General features: G+C 41.1%; 1 protein-coding gene across 2 annotated transcripts in view; it reads left to right on the top strand.

The window, feature by feature from the left end:
* Positions 1 to 368: 368 nt before the first annotated feature.
* Positions 369 to 20,898, top strand: part of TSPAN12 (tetraspanin 12) — a 77,712-nt gene continuing 57,182 nt past the window's right edge. Inside the window, exons 1-4 of one of the 2 annotated variants that reach the window (XM_037139668.2) lie at positions 369 to 451; positions 1,375 to 1,507; positions 16,441 to 16,523; positions 17,596 to 17,731. In XM_037139668.2, the coding sequence (XP_036995563.1) occupies positions 1,442 to 1,507; positions 16,441 to 16,523; positions 17,596 to 17,731 (285 nt within the window). In that variant the 5' untranslated portion in view covers positions 369 to 451; positions 1,375 to 1,441. The remainder of the gene's footprint in view (positions 452 to 1,374; positions 1,508 to 16,440; positions 16,524 to 17,595; positions 17,732 to 20,898) is intronic. The other variant, XM_037139669.2, reaches the window with a different exon arrangement.

The raw sequence follows: 20,898 nt of genomic DNA, 5'->3' as shown, positions 1-20,898 counted from the left end.
TTTTCTCTTTCGGAACAGTGCCTTGTAGCGGTAAGGTGAACCTCCAGGGGCTCACGCCCGGTGGCGGGACCAGAAACACCCTCTGAGATCCGGCCCCGGCAGCGGCGGCCCGAGCATGCGCTGAGAGTTTGTGCAGCAAGCCCCAGCTGCAGTCGCTGCCTCGTCCGGACTCGGCGAGGACTGGGGAGGGACAGCGGCGGCGCTGGGAGGTGGCTTACCAGAGACTTTCCAGCAATTGCTGCCCAGGACTCTTTTTTTTTTTTTCTTTTTCCCAGGAGGCGGCGGCCGGCGAGGGCGGCGGTGGGGGGAGAGGAAGAGAAGGAAGCGTCTCCGGCTGGAACCAATGCAACCCAGCGGCTCTGCGGGAGGAGCGTCCCTGCCCCGATGAACCCCCTCCGTGCGTCCCGGACGGTGCGCCGGCGGGAGTGGAGAGCGGGGCCCAACGCAGACGGTGAGTAGCCGCTTGTCTCCCGTCTTTCCTGCCTGCTGTCCCACCAGCCTGCCGGCGGCTGCCCCTGGGCGCTGTGTGCTAAACTACTTAGAAGTTGCCTTTGCAGCTCCCTGCGGCCGGGGCTTTGCCCCCGCGCCCTCCCAGGGGCGCGCTGACCCGGTGGCGGGGCTAGTGACCGCGCTCGGCTTTGTGCTTCTCCAGCGGCTGGGAGCGTGGGGTCGCGGCAGCGGCTGGGGCCGGGGGAGGGGACGTGAATGACTAACCCGATGCCTGCACAGCTGCACCGGCCCTAATTCCCCTGCGCCCCTCCTCGTCCGGGTCCCCGCCCCAGGCTAATCCATCATTCCGGGGCCGAAACTTAATTTCTCACGTTCTCCTAGGGAAACTTTAATCGCCGGGCGGAATCCCAACTCGGCGTTGCGCCCCCTTCAGTGCCCCGCGTTCATATTTGAGCTCCTGGACAGGATGGGAGATGCAGAGTTGGGAGGCTCAGGAACTGCCCTAATGAGACAGGCATTCGCACCCTCAGACTCTCTGGCGGCGCCTCTGATGTCTCCAGAGGGTAGTTTGGTTTAGAGCAGAGAGGTCCCGGAGTAGAGGCTTGGATTGCGGGAGGTTTTAAAGAGCGTCTCATCAGAATGCAGGAGACACCGCTGCGTGTCCCTCGAGGACAGGAGTTTACTGTGTGCCTTCATTCATCCCGGGAGTCAATCTTTTCTATTCTTGGCAAGTGTTATCTGAAGCCGGTTTTGAACTTTGGGAGGTTTAGATTACTATTATAACTTTAACAAATGGAATGCTTTTCGATGAAAAGGTGTCTCGAATGAAGCAGATTCCGGACGCAGTTGAGGGCTGGCGGAGGAGGGATGGACTGAGGGTTTGGGGTGCGTTGTAAATCCCCTGTTCTCCCCCGCCCTCTGCAGACCGCTGCTTTGCGGGTGGGGGTAGGATGTGGTGAAAGAATGGGGCTTCTCCCTTCCGAGGGTCACAATGGCCAGAGAAGATTCCGTCAAGTGCCTGCGCTGCCTGCTCTACGCCCTCAATCTGCTCTTTTGGGTAAGTCAAACAGTTCTAAGGCACCAACAGGTGGGGGCACCAACAGGTGGGGACGGCTGGACCGGATTTTCTGAAGCCACCACAGAATGCGCCAAAGGGCATGGCTAAGCATTAATTAATTAATTGCATTGGATCACAGCCTCTACTTTTTCCGAGAAGTAAATTTTGACCTTAAAATGTCTTTGACCTAGCTGAAGTTCCATTTGAAAAAAGAAATCCACCCCTCGATACTTGTGGCAGTAAAATTAGACTTGAAGTTAATCTGGGGATATAAATAAATGCACGTGCTTGTGCTTGTAGATAAGAAAATTTTGACATACTACTTAGGGAACTGCTTGTTTTCAGGAATTTCAGATAACTGCTCAAGCCATAAATTGCTTCTCTAGAGTCATCCTAGCCTATAAAACCTGGCTGTGGCAAGCAGTCTTACTGTGTTTGAAAGACTCGGGAAATTTTTTCTAGAAGATTCCAATCAGCCTGAAAAGGTGGTTTTCGTGTAACTATTTCTAAATTGGCAAGTTTTAAGGAATTTTGTGTATGCTTTTGGAAAAATCCCATAACCATTTAAGGAAATAAAATACATTAAATTTAACAAGCTCATAGAAGAAACCTTTATGCCCAATGAGCTAGTGACATTTTATGCTTTGCACCCAGGTGTAAATTTTCATTAAGTGTTATTAATAATCACATTATTATTTATAAAACTTTTGAGGAAGACATAAAAATTAAAACTTTTTTGCTTTAGGGGGCTGTCATTCTTAAGCAAGTACTTTTTTGGACAATTTTGTATTAATAACATTAGAATATTCTGTTAAAAATTATAACATGCAATTTATTTATCTGGCTGACTGGTTGGCATTGGCCAGCCTTTTTTTGTAGGGCTGTTACATGTGGCCTCGAGAGAATGTCATTTTGTGGGAACTAGTCCTTATGAACAGCTCCATTTTAAGGTGGCAAATTAAGCCTTACTGCAGTGAGTAATCTGAGTGATAGCTAAACTGGCACCTATTTTTCTTTTCTCAACATGAAAGTGAAAGCACTGAGTGGTTAAATTCACCACTTGAAAATGTAAAGTCACTAACTGATCTTATTGCAGTTTTTAAATCTAAAAGTGTACAGTTTTAAGTGGGTATTAACTTTTTGAACATTTTTTCTTTAAAATATTGATAATTATCATTCCTATTTGCTAATTTTTCATTTTTCTATTTTATGTTTTTTAATTTTAAACTAAAGGTATTTAAACATGACCTAGTTGAACTTCCTTACTTAGTGATGAGAAAACTGAGTGTAGGTTATTAAGTAGCCAAAGGTCAAAGAGCCCAAAGACAATGGTGCCAGGAGCAGGCCTGAGCTTTCTTTCCTCCCAGGAGGTCCAACCCATGGCCCAGGATGGCTATAAATGGGGCCCGACACAAAGCCGTACATTTACTTAAAACCCTTTTTTGCTTATCAGTTTTCATTAGTGTTAGTGTATTTAATGTGTGGCCCAAAACAACTCTTCTTCCATTGTGGCCCAGAGATGCCAAAAGTTTGGACGCCCCTGCTAGACTTCGCTCGCCTGGATGATTATGGGGCTCTGAACCTTAGAATTACTAGAACTTTTGTTGTTGACGTTGAACAAAGAATAATGCTTGGGAAATTTCCTTTCTCTCTTTCTTTTTTAATTTAATCTTTATTGTATTTTTCCCATTACTATTTAGTTGCCTTATACCCCCCTCCCCCCCAGCAATGACCACACTGTCGTCCATGTCCATGAATCCTTTTTCCTTTTTTTAAAAATTTTTATTGTATTGATTATGCCATTACAGTTGTCCTATTCCCCCCTTCATTCCCCTCCACCCTGCACCCCCCACCCCCACCATTTCCCCCTTTAGTTTATGACCACGTGTCTCAAGTTCTTTGGATTCTATATTTCCCCTACTATTCTTGCCCTCCCCGTATCTATTTTCTACCTACCATCTATGCTACTTATTTTCTGTACCTTCTCCCCCCTTCTCCTCCTCCTACTCCCCTATTGCTAACCCTCCATGAGATCTTCATTTCTATGGTTCTGCTCCTGATCTAGCTGTCCTTTTAGCTTGCTTTTGTTTTAGATGTGGTTGTTAATAACTATGAGTTTGCTGTCCTTTCACTGTTCATCTTTTTTATCTTCTTTTTCTTAGATAAGTCCCTTTAGCATTTCATATAATAAGGGCTTGGTGATGATGAACTCCTTGAATTTGATCTTATCTGAGAAGCACTTTATCTGTCCTTCCATTCTAAATGAAAGTTTTGCTGGATAGAGTAATCTTGGTTGTAGGTCTTTGGATTTCATGACTTGGAATACCTCTTTCCAGCCCCTTCTTGCCTGGAAGGTGTCTTTTGAGAAATCAGCTGACAGTCTGATGGGAACTCCTTTGTAGGTGACTGTCCCTTTAGCTCTTGCTGCTTCTAGGATTCTCTCCATTTTAATCTTAATTAATGTAATGGTGATGTGCCTTGGTGTGTTTTTTCTTGGGTCCAACTTGTTTGGGACTCTCTGAGCTTCCTGGATTTCCTGGAAGTCTATTGCCTCTGCCAGATTGGGGAAGTTCTCTTTTATTATTTGTTCAAATAAGGTTTCCACTCATGGCTGTTCCTCTTCCCCTTCTTGTACCCCTATAATTTGGATGTTGGAGCGTTTAAAGATGTCCTGGAGGTTCCTAAGTCTCTCCTCATTTTTTTGAATTCTTGTTTCTTCATATTTTTCTGTTTGGTCATTTTTTCCTTCTTTCTGGTCTACTCCATTGATTTGAGACCCAGTTTCCTTTTCATCACTATTGGTTTCCCGTGTAATTCTCTTCATTTCAATTAGTTTAGCCTTCATATGTTCCTCTAATTTGTGACTAAAGTCCACCAGTTCTGTGAGCATCCTGGTGACCAGTGTTTTGAACTGTGCATCTGAAAGTTTTGCTATTTCTTCGTCGCTTAGAGTTATGGGCTCTGGGGCTTTGAGTTCTTCTTGAGCCATTTTTGGTCTGTTCACACCCATTAAGTATGAGGACCGGAGCCTTAGGAGTGGGGCAGGGCCATGAGGGGGAGGTGGCTGGGTTGTGATGTTGTATGTGGGGGCGGGGTCAGAGTGGGGAAATGGCGGTCCTCTCTGCTGCCGCCTGCCACTGGGGCCTGTTAGGTCCCATCTCACTGCCCACTCCCTGGCCTGTCTATCTGCTCAGGAATGAGCCACCACAGTCAATGCACCACCCTGCGCCCTCGCCAGATCCGAGGGTCGCTCACTGGGTCACTCACTGGGTCACACTCACTGGGTTGCTTACTGGGTCATTCACTGGGTCTGCCCTTTGCAACCCCACGCCTGGAATCTGCGCACCTGAGTCCATCTGACCGAGTTTTCCTGTGCAACCCTGCTCTACCAGCTGCTGGTTTCACTCCTCTTACCGGTCAGGCTGAAGCATTCGTTGTTATCAGACTTCTGAAAAGTTCAATTTTCTGTGTTCTGGCTGTGTTTTCTGTTGCTAATATTTTGTTGTCTCTAAACTTGGTTGTGTGAGAAAGCACGGTGTCTCCATCTGTGCCTCCATCTTGGGAAGTCCTCCTTTTTCCTTTTTGATCAAGCCCTCTACTCCCTAACCAGCCCCCACAGCTGTCATCTGGAAATTTTCTTAAGATTTTGCATTACATAGGGGGGAAAAAACCCAAATGACTTAACAAAAATATTGCTGTTTTGAGTAATGAAGTTTGCTTGACAACATGTATTCCTTAAACTTCTGCAGAAATCTTTGTGTTCCCAAAGAATGTGAAATATTATTATTTTTTATCCTGTACTTCAACTTCTTCACTTTGTGTGTGTTCCAATTATTGAGATTGCTTTCCCTTTTCTCCAGCCTTCTATTCTTCCAATGCCACCTTCCCTGCAACAGAATAATCCATGTGAGCTGTCTAATGTGGGTCCTTCTGTGTTTTTCTTTATCTCATGCAAAAAATATATTTATTCATACCTGCCCATATATTCCCATTCATGTATATTCAGGTGTACATCCACGGTATTTTGTATTAAATTGTTTTTTCATTTGGATTAGAATCACAGGAGCAGAATTGCTGTTAGAGGACATGTAACAGCAGCAAAATAGCTAACATTTATATGTAAGTTCTTGTGTTTGCGAGGCACATGAGTGCCTCACTTTCTTCGTCTGTAAAACAGGAATGATAGTCTCTAATTTTTAGGGCTGTTGGGAGGATTATAGTTATATATGTAAAGTGCATGGATTGTGGCATTAAGTACTATCTATCTAGCCCTACCAGTAACACTTCTGGTTGTTACTAATAGTGCTACTACAGGAATGATCTCCTGTAAGTAGATTACCAGGAGGTGGATTATTAAGACAAAGGAATCCTTGTGGTAATAAGGGTAGGAAATGTTATTGTTGTGATTAATACTGCTACTAGCATTACTACTATTACATTCCCTCGTCCCAGCAGTCTGGGACTCTAGCTCCTAGAAACAAGAGCACCATTATACCCCATTACATGCAACAAATATTTGTTGCCCTCTTGGTGGTGTTAGGACAGTTTAATGTTTGCTAGTCTGAAAGGTTTAAATCAGTGATTTTTAGCCTTTTCATCTCATGGCACACATAAACTTAATTACAAAAATTCTGTGGCATACCAAAAAATATATTCTATTTTTTGCCAATCTGACAAAAGATAGGTATAATTTTGATTCATTCACACCAGATGGCTATTGTTGTGTTGGCTGTTGTTATATTTTTGATTTGACAATCTAAGGGAAAGTCTGTGCTCCTGACTAAGTAGGTAGTGCATGTTTTAAAAATGCATGCAGCACACCAGTTGAAAATCTCCGGCTTAAAGTGTTGTCTCACTGTTACTTTATTTCTTACTTCCCACACTACCAGTGAGCACAGCATCATTTTATATATACATATATACTTATATACATATCATAATTTGTATTTCATAATTTGTATTTATTAAGTATTTTCATATTTAAATTTAGATTTGCACTATTGTTTGTTGATTTCATTTATGTTTTCTGTTGCTGCACAAGAAACACATTTCTGTATGTTGTTTTTAATAGAATTCTTCTCTAGAATTTCATGCATTCTCTTAAGTTCTTCGGTTCTTTTAAAGCACTTGCCTTTCTTGTCTTGGTTAAAGATTTCTTTTTCAATGCTGACTTTAAGATTGTTGTGTACAATTAAAAGTGTCTGTGAGAGTTTTGTCGGAATTGTATGAAATGTGTATGCTAGCTTTGAGGAAATTGGCATTATTCTCTCAATGTTAAAGTAGTGTTTGCTGATCCTTGATTTCCTACCACCTCTAAATCAGAGGCTGTTTTCTGCCTTGTGCCAGGCACATGCCTGGCCATCCTTACACTACTCTTTCATAGAAGCCCTGAAAGATAGTTATTTTTTATTGTTGTTTGTTTGTTTGACCAAGGGAAGTTACTCCCAGAAGTTCAGTAACTTGCTAGTAAGTAACAGAACAGAGATGCAAAGTCTAGTGTTCCCCCCCCCCCCCCCCCCCGAGTGTAGGTGGAGTTGTACTGGACACAGTGTGTAGTTTATTTGCAGCAAAGAAGTAAAATGCGAAACATGTATACAATCTGAAGAAAAACCATAATATTTTTTTAAAAGTAACTTTTAAAAAATATTTTATTTATTTATTTTTAGGAAGAGGGGAAGGGAGGAAGAGAGGGAGGAAAACATCAATGTATGGTTGCCTCTCATGCACCTCCTACTGGGGACCTGGCCCGCATCCTGGGCATGTGCCCTGACTAGGAATCAAACCAGTGACCTTTTAGTTTGCAGGCTGGCACTCAGCCCGGGCTGTAGCCAAGAAGTAAACACCATCAGTAGGCAGGGATTAGCTGTCCATATCTCACTCCAAGTCCTCTAGAGCAAAGAGCATCACAGACACCCATGTGTGGACGAATCACCTGGCCCTCCTGTATGTTAAAATGCAGATTCAGTAGGTGTGGGTTGGGCCTGAGAATCTGCATTTCTAACAAGCTTTTCTACGATGCTGATGCTGCTGGTCTTAGTGCCTCATCCTGAGGAGCAAGGCTTTTGTCCTTTCTTTTCATTCTTATTGGAATTAAAAGAACAAACCAGTATGGCATACGAATCCCACTTCTTCTAACAGACATCACATCCTGAGTATGGAATGGGCGATTGATTGTTCTCGCCTCTAGTTTTAAGATTGAGGAGTCTGTCTTCATTCCCTCTGAGATCAAGAACTGTAGTCTTTTGCTCTTCACTCAGCATTTTAAATGGACTTTTCCTGGCCTATATCTGCTTTACTCATACCCTCTCCCTTTCGCTACCCCACAGGAATTTTAGAGAAAAGAAAAATAAATCTGAATCGGGAAAATACTGGGGATGTATACAATTTTGTTTTGCTGTTCTGAGAATTGGAAATCAGAGTGAATTTTTTATGTAAAAATGTGTATCTTGAGTATTTAATGTTTTGAGGTGTGAAGCACAGACATGTCTGAGAGGGAATAATCCACAGCACGCTCAGGACCGCAGACGCCCTGCGTGCTCTTCATCACTACGTGTCCGGGCACCTTGACCTGCTATCTGCTGGTGACTCTCCCTCATTATGAACAAGCGTGATCCCTGAATAGCCATGCTGGGTTTGGCAGGCAGATGCCAGACATTCCAGTTTCATCCTGAGTGTGTGGTGGGTTTGTCACAGGAAAGACCACACGGGACCCGGAGCACGTGAGGAAACTGCTCCTAGAACCCTTCTGAGACCATGGTTCACACTCAGGCCAAGATGGAGCAAAGAATTGGGTTATCTTTACTTTAAATTTATCCCTCGTTTACTATTTAGATGGCATGTTATTTAAATAAATGAAAGCTTTCCTCCATTTTAAAGACAAATCTGTGGATTTATGATATGAGTGCCAAGGGTAATTTTCTGCTCTTAAAATATGGATAAATATGCTTCTCTTTGGAAATTTCCGGAATTGTTAAACACAACGTTCATCAAATATGTGTATTGTTTTCTAAAAGAATGATATCACATTTGTAGTTTTAAGCTGGCATTTCTCGTTAGTAGATAAGAACCATTGTTTTTCACTTACCAATTACTAAAGATAGTAGCAATGGAGAGGAACTACCCGGATGTAATATAAAGAGAAAGCCTAAAAAGTGGACAGGAAATCTGGTTCAGGCTTTCGAAATAAGTGCAAGGGAGAAGAAATAGGAACAATGCTGTTCTTTTCCATCAGCGATCTGTAGTGAACCTCGTGTGCCGGACCCACGCAGACCCTGAAGGGCTTTCTGGGACGTGGACGGTTGCATTCCCACAGCATTTACATAGTCACATCAAAGTGCTACTTTCTAAAAGATGCCCCCAACTTTACACTATGTCAGGCTTCCAGTTTTCTTTAACTCTTCCTAGGGAATAGTGGAGAACCCTCCAACAAATGTTACTGCCTTTTAGAAATCAACTCTAAATAAACTTGAGTCTCAGGGGCAAAGCTGATACATTTCTTTTTTATAGGATGGCTCAGCAGGGCAAAGAGGGGCAAACTGCGTGCTTAAGGGGACACCTTCTGAGGAGAAGAGCGAGGAGGGCTCTTTGGAGCACATTCCTGCTGCCGTAGCCCCTCAGTCATTCTTTCCTCCGACAGTAAGCACCATGGAGCTGTTGGGGAAGTGAAAGTGGACTTGACTCTCATTGGTCTGCACAGGAATTGCGCTGCAGAAAAAGGCATTTTACCCTTCTTTGACCTGTGGTCCCTAAAGGGTGATCAGATAACTTGTCATGGAAACCAGGACAGTTTTGGCAGTGAAGGGAAGGGGATGTTGCTATGACTAATTATTCCAGGACAACAGAGGCTTAAAGCCTGGCCAGTGCAGGATGTATGGTCTCCCTGTGCACAGGGCAGCATGCTGACTGATAGAAATTGTTAGTCAGAGCAGCTCCTGGGTGCTATTGATTTACTCAGCTCCAATTAGTAGATGTTGGTGGTTAAGTGATACGCAGAAGCGACCTCCAGAACTCATTTCAGCCATCATTTACAGTGCCTTTTTCCCCACAGCATTCTCAAATGGTGTTACTTTACTTTGCTTGCCTTCTGTTGCTCATCCCAGGTAGAAGGGAAACTGGTTAGGTACCAACGGACCAAAAGGTGGAGGAGAGTGGGCAGGAAACAGACCTGCTGCTGGGAAGTACTTGGCTGTGAGCCTCCACAAAAGCCAGGATGGACTGACCTTTACATCTCAGTAAATAGCAATTTGAATTTTTTTAAGAAAAAAAGGGAATTTAAAAAGGACCTAGTCCATTTTCTCCATTTTTAAGATGAGCAAGCAGAAGTTGGGAACATTTGTATTGCCTCTCCAGGTTCTCTTCAGAGACAGAACTGTCACTACATTCTCACCCGTTCACAGTCTGCTGCTTCTCACGATCTGGTATGAAAGGATAATTTCAAGTAGGTGGCTTTAGACGTCTGTCAGCCTGGAACAGAAATAATTGTGGTCACTGTCACCTTATATGAGACTATATATTATGTGTGGCAGATAGCAGAAGGATGTAAAAATCCATTTTTTGACTGTGACGTTACTATTTGGTGGAAACTATAGATAATTTGGGAATGGAATGCACATAAAATTCTGATTTAGAAAACAACATGATTCACTACTTGTTTTTATATAATTAGATTCAAGCAGAACCAGAATATATATCTCCTACACGGAAATTTTCACACTTATAAGTATTTGTTGAGAGCTAACATTTACTAAATGTTTTGTAAGACAGAAGTGGCAAATGTCCTACAGGTAATATATTAAATATATCTCTCTGAAGTAATATTTGTATTATTTACTAAACATTTCCTTGAAAGGCAAATAATATTTTGCAATAAGGGAGAAAATACAAGGAGCTATAAGCCTAATAACATATGATAACTGCAGTGTTCCTAATAATTTAATCATCATAAATGAGAGTTAAAGAATTATTTTAATTTTGAATATTAGTAGAAAATACCATGATTAGCAAGGTCCTGAATTACTCGCATAATTTGTTCTTCTAGATTTAATACATCAGCAGGATTAGAATACATCAGGTGACCTCATCTCACTTCAGTTTAGATTCGTGCTATAGCTTGCACTATGTTTGTTGCTGCTGTTACTATTTTCTCAACCCTGGTGAGTAAAATCACTTTTTGAGAATGAAACTGTTCTCAGACATTTAATGTGGATGGAAACAATGTTCTAATAAAACTCAGTTATTCTCAGAGTGCCTTGTTTACTAGAAGATAAGGCTTTGGGTTGATATAATTTCTTTTGACTAATGTTCTGTAGATAGCTACAGTGCTGTGTAACTGCTGTGAAAAATACAGTATGCCCAAGTAGGGCACAAAGTGTGAAGTTTAAAGGATTTTTGAGAACACTTAAGCCAGTTTCTGACCTGATATATAAATCTTTGGTCTTGTAATTCAGCAAACACCTCTCTACTGGAAAACTTCTGGTGATAGAAAGCTTCATTTTCTTAAAGCATGTAGTAATTTTTCTCAAGCTTTCTAATATTTAGCTTATCTAGCACATTGAAATCATCTCCCTTTACTTTTTCTCATTCATTCATTCATCTAATGTATTAAGCCTCACTGTGGAGCCTGGTACTCTGCTATTTGACGGGACCGTGAGCAGTGGTTTGTGTCCTCTGGAAGAGTGAGGCAGGTGGGTGAAAACAGGAAACAGTAGATAACTGCTCGGTGAAGTCTGTACATGGGCCCTGACTGGGGAGGGAGGGTGTTGGAGAGTGTCTTCACACTCTAGCTGGTGTTTGAACTGGTCTTCCAGGATAAGGTGGCTCTGCCCACGGGGGTGGGAAAGCTGGGGCAAGGTAGCACTGCAGAGGGAACTGTATGGGCACAGGCACGGAGGCTCTGGGAGATGTGCATGGTGCATCCTGAACACGTGCCAGCAGGTTTTTTGTCATTCGTGTACAGAATGCGTGTGGGAAGGAGTGGGCAGGAAACAAGTTGAGGGGGTAAGTCAAAGGATGACTGAAGAGGGCTGTGTGCCCTGCTGAATGCCTTCAACTTTATTCTCCAGGAGAGAGTTGGGTGAAGTGGAAGTGAGAGTGGGGGAGGAGCCACAAAGGGCCGCTGTTAGGGCTGTATAAGCTGAAGAACTTGATCTTTGTTTTATAAAGCTAATAAAAGTATGAATTTGAGCTGTAGTCTGTGAGTGGGAGAGTTCTATTATAAGGTGATTGTAATTGTCTGGCCAGAGATTGAGGGCATGCACTGGCCAGGAGTGGCAGGAAAGGGGCAGGGATTCACCAGACCGGCTGCCAGACTTGCAAGTAATTAGATGCAGAACTGAGGAAGAGGGAGAGGTTCAGCCTGCCTGCCAAGTTGCCAGTTGCCAGTTTCTGTTATTAAGTGTTGACTATACCATGTACTGAGAGAGGAAAAGTGGTGGTGGGGGGGGCACGTAGGTTTCCAGAAGAGTGGACATGAGCAATTTTACAGAAGTCAAAATAAAGAACGGCCATGGAAGTCTAGTAGGTGGCTATGTCATTGTGCTTTTGCCCTTTGTTAGACCTTCAAATATATGAAGGCTCCATTTCTGGACTGGTTTTGCAGTTGACTTGTCTCTTAAGCTGACAGAAAGATTAAGAGAAAGCCCTGAGGTCAGAAGTGACTTGAGTTAATAATAGATAATATATATTAGAATTCTACTCTGTTTTTCATCATATAAATCCTCTTATAACATTTTATATGTGAGGAAACTGAGGCTTAGGAAAGATTAAATGAAGACCCAAAGTCATATAGCTGAAAAGGAGCAGAACTGGTGTTCAAACCGAGGCTTTTTGATTTGATGGCTTCCCATAGTCCTACTGGTCAAGTTGTTATGGCTTAAAATGACCTCTAATACTCTATGATCTGCCCCTGCCTGGCTGTCTATTCTTACTGTGCGCCAATTTCCCTTCTTTGAACATGTGATACTTTCTACCCCGGGACCTTTATTGTTCTTTGTGACTGAAATGTTCTTTTGAATCTTCCTTTCCCTAATGAACTTGATAATTATTCTTCAGATTTCAGTGTTCTTAAAGAATTCCCTTTGACTCCATGGAATAGGTCAGTGACCCCAAAGGGAGTTCTTATAAAAACTTGTATTATTCTTCTCCAGTATTTACTACAGTTTGCAGTTACACATTTATTTCTCTGATGAGTTGATTAATGTGTATGTCCTCTTCACTTCGTAAATGTCACTGTAGAATGGAGTTGGTGTCTGTTATTACCCATCTTTGTACCTCCATCACATTGCATAGTACTTGGCAAAGAGCAGCTGATCAGTACATATTTTTCTGGATAGAAGAGTGACTTCAAAATCCATTCTCTTAACCATTCTATCATACTAGAAATATTTTGGCATATGCCATTAATAATAAATACACTTTTTGGTTACAAATGGAAGGACTATGTAGAATTACAACCACTGATAATATATTATACAAATGAAGCATCTGATAATTTTTGACACCTTAGAGCCGTGATATTGAAAATTGGGTAAACAGCTTATAAAAAAGTAGAGAACGAGGAAACCAAGATCAATTATTACTTTGAAAAATGATAGAGGAGAGATGTATAACTGCAAGAGATTTTGAGGTGATCAAATAAAATAGCACATTCATAGACCTTCTTGTCTCCATTAATCTTACAAAGACCCATATATAGCCAAGAGAAAGAACACATAGCCTCAGATTTAATTAGGTAGTGAGTGGTCCCCTGCTAGGCCAGTGTGTTTCAGTAGGTTCTATTATTATTTAGGTATGGTAAGGCCAACACATCAGGAGATGACTGGCATTGAAAGTTAGTTTATTATACTCACAGATCCCAGGAGAGTACATGTCTCATCACAGCGGGCCAAGACAGGAAGCACTGGCACCCATCACAGGGCACAGAAGTGGCGGGACTGGGCAGGTATTTTTGTGGCTTCTTTGAGAAGGAACAGGCAAGGCAGGGTAAGTAGGTTTTAGATGAGCTAGTTCAAATAATTTCAGCAGCTTCTGGAGTATAGGGAGTGCCTCTAGTTGTCTATCACTGGACCTTGGAGTGATCAGGGCAGGTGTAGAGTGGCCCAGAGTGAGAGAGCTCCCTCAGTAAAGGTGGTGAGGGTATGGCCTCTGGATTGGTTGGGTTGTACTTGAAAATGGAGAGCTGGTCCTGGGAGAAGGACTTGTTCCAAGGGCTGGTGGAAAGCAGGCTGCCAAGGCAAGGTAACTCAGGCATATTATCAGTTTGTCCAGACCGAGGTGTGTCCAGCATAAGTGTGTGGAACAGATGTTAAAATATCAAGTTTATAGAAGCTAGAAGCATGGTTAATACACTGTGGCGGACCCACTGGCTAACTTTTATTAGGTTGCAATCTGTTCTTCATTCCCAACAGTAATAAGGGTGGTGATAACTGACCTAATTCTCCTCTGAACTGTGGTCCCAGGGTTCCTAACCTGTTTTGGCCATTGGCTCCTGAGCCCCATTCACCAATGAATGCAGTTCAGACATTCAGACACCACAGATTACCTCTTCCAGCTCCACCCTGGCTGCCTCCCCTTTTGAAAGGAAGCCTGCGTGCTCTGCAGGCTGCTCTCCTCACCAGCTGTGGAATTCTCATGCTTGTATCTAAACTTGGAAGGCAGTTAATGACTGAAGGTAAAGCTCCAAAGACCGAAGGCCTGGATTTGGATTGCAGCTCTACCACAGTCTGTAATTACCTGGTTTATACATTTATTTCTTGTGTCCCACATGAGGCTTCTCAAAATCTGAGATCTTGCTTTTCTGATTCATTGTTGGGTCTCCGAATTGAGCACAGACAGTGCAGAGCAGATAGTAGGTGCTGAGAAATATTTGCAACTGATTGAAGGGCGAGTGAATTCACTAATGGATTTCCAAGCAGGTGTCTCTGCTTCACTTGTACAAGAGGTCACAGAGCTCTACATGTGTTACTTACCTTGGAGTCTTTTTCCAGAAAGCATGTTTTATGGCCACTGCTTGAGTCAGTACAGACACATTCCTGTATTGTATATTATTTCAGCATTTAAAGCTAAATTTGTAACAGATAATGGTAATATATTTATTAAGGTGCCAGAAATTATTAAAAATCAAATGAAGTAGAATTTCACTGTATTACGCTTAAAAAGATAAGTATAAGGTACATTTTAGAAAAACTTTCATCAAAAAAGGGAAGATCCTCAGAACTTGGGGGTTTTGACCCTCAGCTTTTAGAAGAGCTTTCAAGGAAGACTCATTTTGAACTTGGTCTAGATGGTTGCCTTTTTAAAGAATTGAATTTTGGACAATTTAAAACATATACAAAAGTAGAAAACACAGTATAATTAATCCCCAACCAGCCATTTCAGCAATTGTCAGCATAGCCCCCACTTCCCATTTAACCCCGTTGCATCACGGTCATTTGTTGAATCATTCAGCATATATCTCTAAATCATAAGGATCTTTAAAAAAATAATGCTATTTTTATATCTGAGATAATAAACAATGATTTATTAATATTTTCAAGTATCCAGTCATGTTTATCCCCAGTTTTGTAAATGTTTCTTTGTGGTTGGTTTGTTTGAATAAGATTTATACCAGGTCAATATGTCATATTGGGCAACTTCTTAAATTGTTTTTAATTTGTTATGGTTTCTTCTTTCTTCTTTTTTTCCCTACTTGCCATTTTATTTTTTTAATTGAAGAAATTAGATTATTTGTCCTGTACGTTTCTCATATTCTTGATTACATCCCCACGGGGGCATTTAACAAGTTTAAATCTATCCCCTGTATTTCCTATGAACTAATACAGCTAGGCGCTTGAGTCAATTCAGGTTTGACTTTTTGGTAAGAGTATTTCAAAGGTACCTCTGTGTACTTCTCATTGTGTCATGTTGGGAGACATCTGGTTTTCTCCTACTAAGACTGATCAGTGGGGTCTGATATTTTACATTGGCCTGCTCTCTGCATTCTAAATTTTCACATAATGTAGTGATTCTCAGCCCTTACTACATGTTAGAACATCTTTGGGGTATTTACACATTTCTGATGCTCAGGCCCCATGTTCAACAATTAGCCCAGGGTGGATCTGGGCTCAGTAATTTTTTTATAGTCCTAGGTGATTTTGATGCACAGACATGATTGAGAACCACTGATCTGATCATTTTGGCAGCCATTGAGGATCTTAGCCTAGAAATTTATTATTCAGAAGGGGTTGTTAAATAGTATTACTCTAACATGCTTTCTTCACATATTAGCAGATGTTCATCCGTAATAACTTTCATTAAGTCTTTGGTTCTTTAGTTTTTATAGGAAAGCTAGGACAAATATTGGATTCTAATCATTTTTTTGAATAATGAATTGAGTACCCAACATTCTACAAAGGCCACCAGTGAATTTTGTTTAAGTGAATATGAATTTATAGATTTTTAGCATATTTGTTGTTTCAAAACATTGCATTTATTATTATTATTGCTATTATTTTGATGTTCAAATTGTTCAAACATTAGCCAATGGAAGCTCTTCCAAGTTAGCACCTGTGGCTTTTTTTGACAACATCATTAGTATTCGATTGCTCCCTTGCTTTTACATATGACATTTTGGGCATATCTTGTACATTTAATAATTTAGTTGTTTTGTGGCCTCTTCATCACATGCAGTTCCTGTCCTGGACCTGGAATCAGTCATTTAACAGTTTAGCTATATATATATTCTATTTGGTGACATCCTAATTAATGGCTGTATTGAGATTACAAAATGAAATGGCAGATATTTAAAGTAAAAGTAAATTTCAGCAGGTAGTAAATGGTATTTAGGAAAAAGCATAATGATTGTGCAACAACAATCATTTTTTTCTTTTTTTACTATTAATCTGGCAGAGAATGTCATTTAAGTCCTTAGTAACAAGTCTGTATTTTTTTCTCTCTAGTTAATGTCCATCAGTGTGTTGGCGGTTTCTGCTTGGATGAGGGACTACCTAAATAATGTTCTGACTTTAACTGCAGAAACGAGGTAGGCTTTGCAAGTAATGATAAATTTTTTTCATCAGGTTTTCTCAGGCATTAGTTTCTAGGTAACTTGGCCCTCAGCCACTCAGAGGGTATTGAACTGGCTTCTGTTCACTTGGAAAGCTTTCCCTGCCCATTGCAACCTTTGCCACAGCCACTTGCATTTTCTAACACTCTCATTAAGGTGCAACACGGTCCTAAGAGAACATTCCTTTCCTCCTAACAGTGTATTGGCTCTGACATATTTGCATATAGAGGACAGCAGAGCTACTTTGCTCTATAAAAATCATCACCAACCTTGTTACCTTCATATTCTTAGCTAATGAAAACCAAACCCAGAAATGCCATTTTCTTCTCAAATTTCAAATGTGGGTCCACTGTCTTCACTAGGAACAAATTACTCAACTTCTTCTATCCTCAAATTTTTCATCTCTGAATGGGGAATGTAATATATTCCATTCTGAAATGTCCTAAGGATTAACTGAGATATATATTTGAAATATATATTTGTAAAGTCCTCAACACAGTGTAGTAATGGTAATTTTTGTTACTCTCATTACTTGTATGGTTGTGGTTAATGAATTTTTTCATAGTTTTCTAGCAAAAATCATCTCTTCTCCTTGATTTTTTTCAATATGAACCAGCTTCCCTTTCACATTTGGGAAGGCTCTGTCTTTGGGGAGAAAGTGCTGCAAGTGGGGCTCCAGGTCTGGGAAGAGGAGGGAGAAGGGTCTGCTCAGCTGGGAAACAGCGAAGGGTCTGATGTAGTTTCTTTAGATCGAGGCTTCAGAGCTCCTAGTGGATCAACTTCTTACTAAGGACCCTTATCTTATATTTTAAATGAGTTAAAGTTGGACTGTACCAAAACGTATAAACAACTAAACAAAATGAAACAAAAGTAGAACAAGCAAGCACATTGGGGGTAGCACAGTGATTCTGAAAATAGCAATACAGCCATTAGCTTTGAGGTGTGATGATTTAAAGATTATTAATGCAAATCATACTTGTGTCTTGTACCACATATTGGGTGCTTTTGATTATATTTTCTTTGTAATGTGACATTATTGTTCTTTCAGGGTAGAGGAGGCCGTCATCTTGACTTACTTTCCTGTGGTTCATCCAGTCATGATTGCTGTTTGCTGTTTCCTTATCATTGTGGGGATGTTAGGATACTGTGGAACAGTGAAGAGAAACCTGTTGCTTCTCGCCTGGGTATGTGTTTCTATCTTCTCTGTTGCTGTTAAACAGGCCATTCAGTGATGTGTTATTTTTTCATCAGTGCCCAAGATTATGTGACCAGGGAACTGTGACAGCAGCACTCTAATCTGTGGTAATTATTCAACATCCTGTGAGGAGGGAAGCTTTTTTTTCCATGACACACAATTTTAGTACACGTATTTTCTTTACTCAGATGATGAGGTATGGAAACATGTGTTCTACTTAATTATTTCACTTAGGCTGTGTGTTGACATTTTCATTCAAAAGTATGAGTTTTTTCCTCGTGTCATGGGCCTTACTACCACTCAACACGTCCCTCAGAATTGGAACGGAGAAGTCATAATGGGGCTATTTATTTTTCTTCTCTTTTTAAAAACAAATCTGCCATATAAACTCATATGGAGATTCAGGTGGTCGGGTAGCAGACAGATGTTACGATCCTGGCACTGCCTTTGTATAGGTTAGTGGATATAAGTGAGTCTCTGTTTCTATGGTCTTAGTGGTTTTTTATTTTTTAATTCTGAAAGAGTTGGGCTAAATTACTTCTTTAATTCCCTTTGGCACTCAAATTCTATGATTACAAAAATCTGTGCTTAAACTTTTAATTAAAATATTAGCAAACTCTTTTAATTTTAAAAACTCGAGTCAAATGAAAATATAGCTTACACAGAGATATTTTGAAGTGCATTGAATATATAAAATATTACATGTTAGTGGCACCAGGTCTTAAGGCTGCTAATATATTTGCAGGTGTGTCAGATGTCTCTCAAAATTAATTCATTGAGTATATTCTGTTCTGTGCAGTAGTTCTCTAGTTGTGCATTAATTCCTTGTGGGGAACATACATTTCTGTGTGCTCGATTGCTGGATCTGGGCAGAAAAAAAATCCCTGATTTGTAGCATTTGCAGGTTTCTGTGAGGTTAATACTCCCAGCATGATGGATTTTAGGCTACCAACATGGTATCAGTGAATGCAGAGGTGGGGAGAGATGAGCACAAATTGGCTCTCAGGAGCCAGCTTCTGCACACCAGTGCTTGACTGGCTCCCACCCGAAGCCGATTAAAATGGAATCTTAGCGTGATGCTGAACTGAACCTTTGAATTTTGTAGGGGCAACCTGTGTTAATGTTTTCCTTGGATTTTGGTGGGAGATAACTCTTTAGGTCCATTTTTAGAAAACAGACTCTGCTGCAGAAAATAAACCACACCCAGAGAAGGGGAACGTGCCCAGTGCCTCACTTCTCTGCACTTTTAATGAGAAGAATGATAGAAAATGAACTTTATTTTGCTGTTTAAGATATTTGGACAGTAATTTAAACATAAACTAAAGGACTCACTTCATATGAAACTGATACCTTAAAGGATGGATAAAGTATTTTAAACTAAAAGAAAAAAACCTTTTAAAACCACAATCTCACAATGATGTTTTATTTATACAGCCAGCTTAAGTATGATTGCTATATTTCCCCTCCTCCAACTCATATGACTGGATGTTCCCTGGACTGTGGAATGGGGTGGGGTGGATAGCATGTTCCATGTAAGGAAGGCTTTTAAGAACATATTTTGAAAACCATGTATGCATCTCATTATTCTGCTTGAATGCTAGTGAAGCGAATGGACAAAGAAAGTAATTTGGTCTCTACTGGAGGTGTGATGAGTCAGAAATGTGTCCATGAAAGGCTAGTGTGTGAGCTTTACGATGTAAAGGTGACATGGTTGGCTGAGGTTCTAAGGGCCATTGACTTGTTCATTCATTTGTTCTTCAAATATTTACTGAGAATACAGGCAATACTAGTTTCTGCCAAGAGACCAGTGTGTATGATAGACAATCCCACTGCTTTTGATAAGACCTTGAATAGAGTTTGCACCAGGTGTTCTGAGGCAGAAGAGGAGCTCCAAGCTCAGCCCCAGGGGCCTAGCACCTCCTCCAGGAGGATGACCACGTAGATTGATAAGACTTCATCCCATCCCCCTTTACTTGTTGGTCTCACTCTTTTTCACAAAGCAGCTTTTGGTGCATTGCTGTTCAGTGTGTGCATCTTGGTTTTTCCTTCCCATTGACTGCCTGTGATGTTTCATTCCCCATTGCCATTGGGCTGCTTCTCTTATCATAGCTAGTTTCCAGACCTCACTTTGTGTGAACCCAACACAACTTTCCCCTTGCTAAAGAATGATCTGGGGTCTCAACTCCCAATTATTTGTCACTCATAATCAATCTGCCTCCGATCTGCTTCTCAGGCAGTTTCTTCTCTGGTTTCCTTTTCAGAACCTCCTTGTCTAAGCAGTTGCCAAGTCCTGTAAGTTCTGGATCCACAAGCTCAGGAACCTGTCCCCTCTTTTCTACTCTTATTTGGCATGTCCAGATTCAAGTTCTCCTGAGTCCTTACTGACACAGTGCAGATCCCCCTAACAAAACTTCCCGCCTCTGTTTCCTCTGATTTACCCAAAACCAATGCAATAGTTAATATAATGCAACAGTGTTCCAAAACCTTGAAAGACTCCTGGTTGGGTAATGAAGTCTTTAGTGGTGCCTCAGTCTTGTACCAGTTTCCTCTGCAATCAAGCGTTTGGCTTCCATTTTTAGCTTTCTTACCTACTTTGTTATTCTCTGGTCACACTGCATCTTCTGAGTCTTGAACAAACTTGTTTTACTCCATTTTTCCCCGCTCTTATACTTTCTGTCTCCTTGCTGGGAATTTCTTATAGTATTTTTGTTTCAGTACTTCCAGCTCATTCACAGAGGTGAAGGGATGAAGCAAACAAACAAACATACACACAAAAAAACTTCATTGGCAGAGAGCATTATGGTGATTACCAGACGGGAAGGGGGAGGAAGAAGAGGATAAAGGGGGGATACATGGTGATGGAAGGAGGCTTGACCTGGGGTGGCGAACACACCATACAATACACAGATGACGTATTATAGAATTGTACCCCTGAAACCTAGATAAGTTTTATTAATAACCAATGTCAGACCAATACATTTAATAAGAAATAATGAAATACCCAACAAGCAAATGTAAACAAACAAAAAAGACTTGTCCAAAATACTGCCTCCTGAAATTATAATGATGGCAAAGATGATGTCGATAATCAAAGCAGTGAGCATTTCTCAGGTACTTACAGATGCTGCAGAGGTTTACATGAACTTTTTTATATAA

This window comes from Artibeus jamaicensis, unplaced genomic scaffold, assembly GCF_021234435.1.
Source record: "Artibeus jamaicensis isolate MK-2021 breed Jamaican fruit bat unplaced genomic scaffold, CSHL_Jam_final contig_540, whole genome shotgun sequence".
In the NCBI taxonomy this organism is placed as follows: Eukaryota; Metazoa; Chordata; class Mammalia; order Chiroptera; family Phyllostomidae; genus Artibeus; species Artibeus jamaicensis.
Note: the sequence above shows the minus strand (reverse complement) of the source record. Positions and strands in the feature narration are given on the sequence as shown.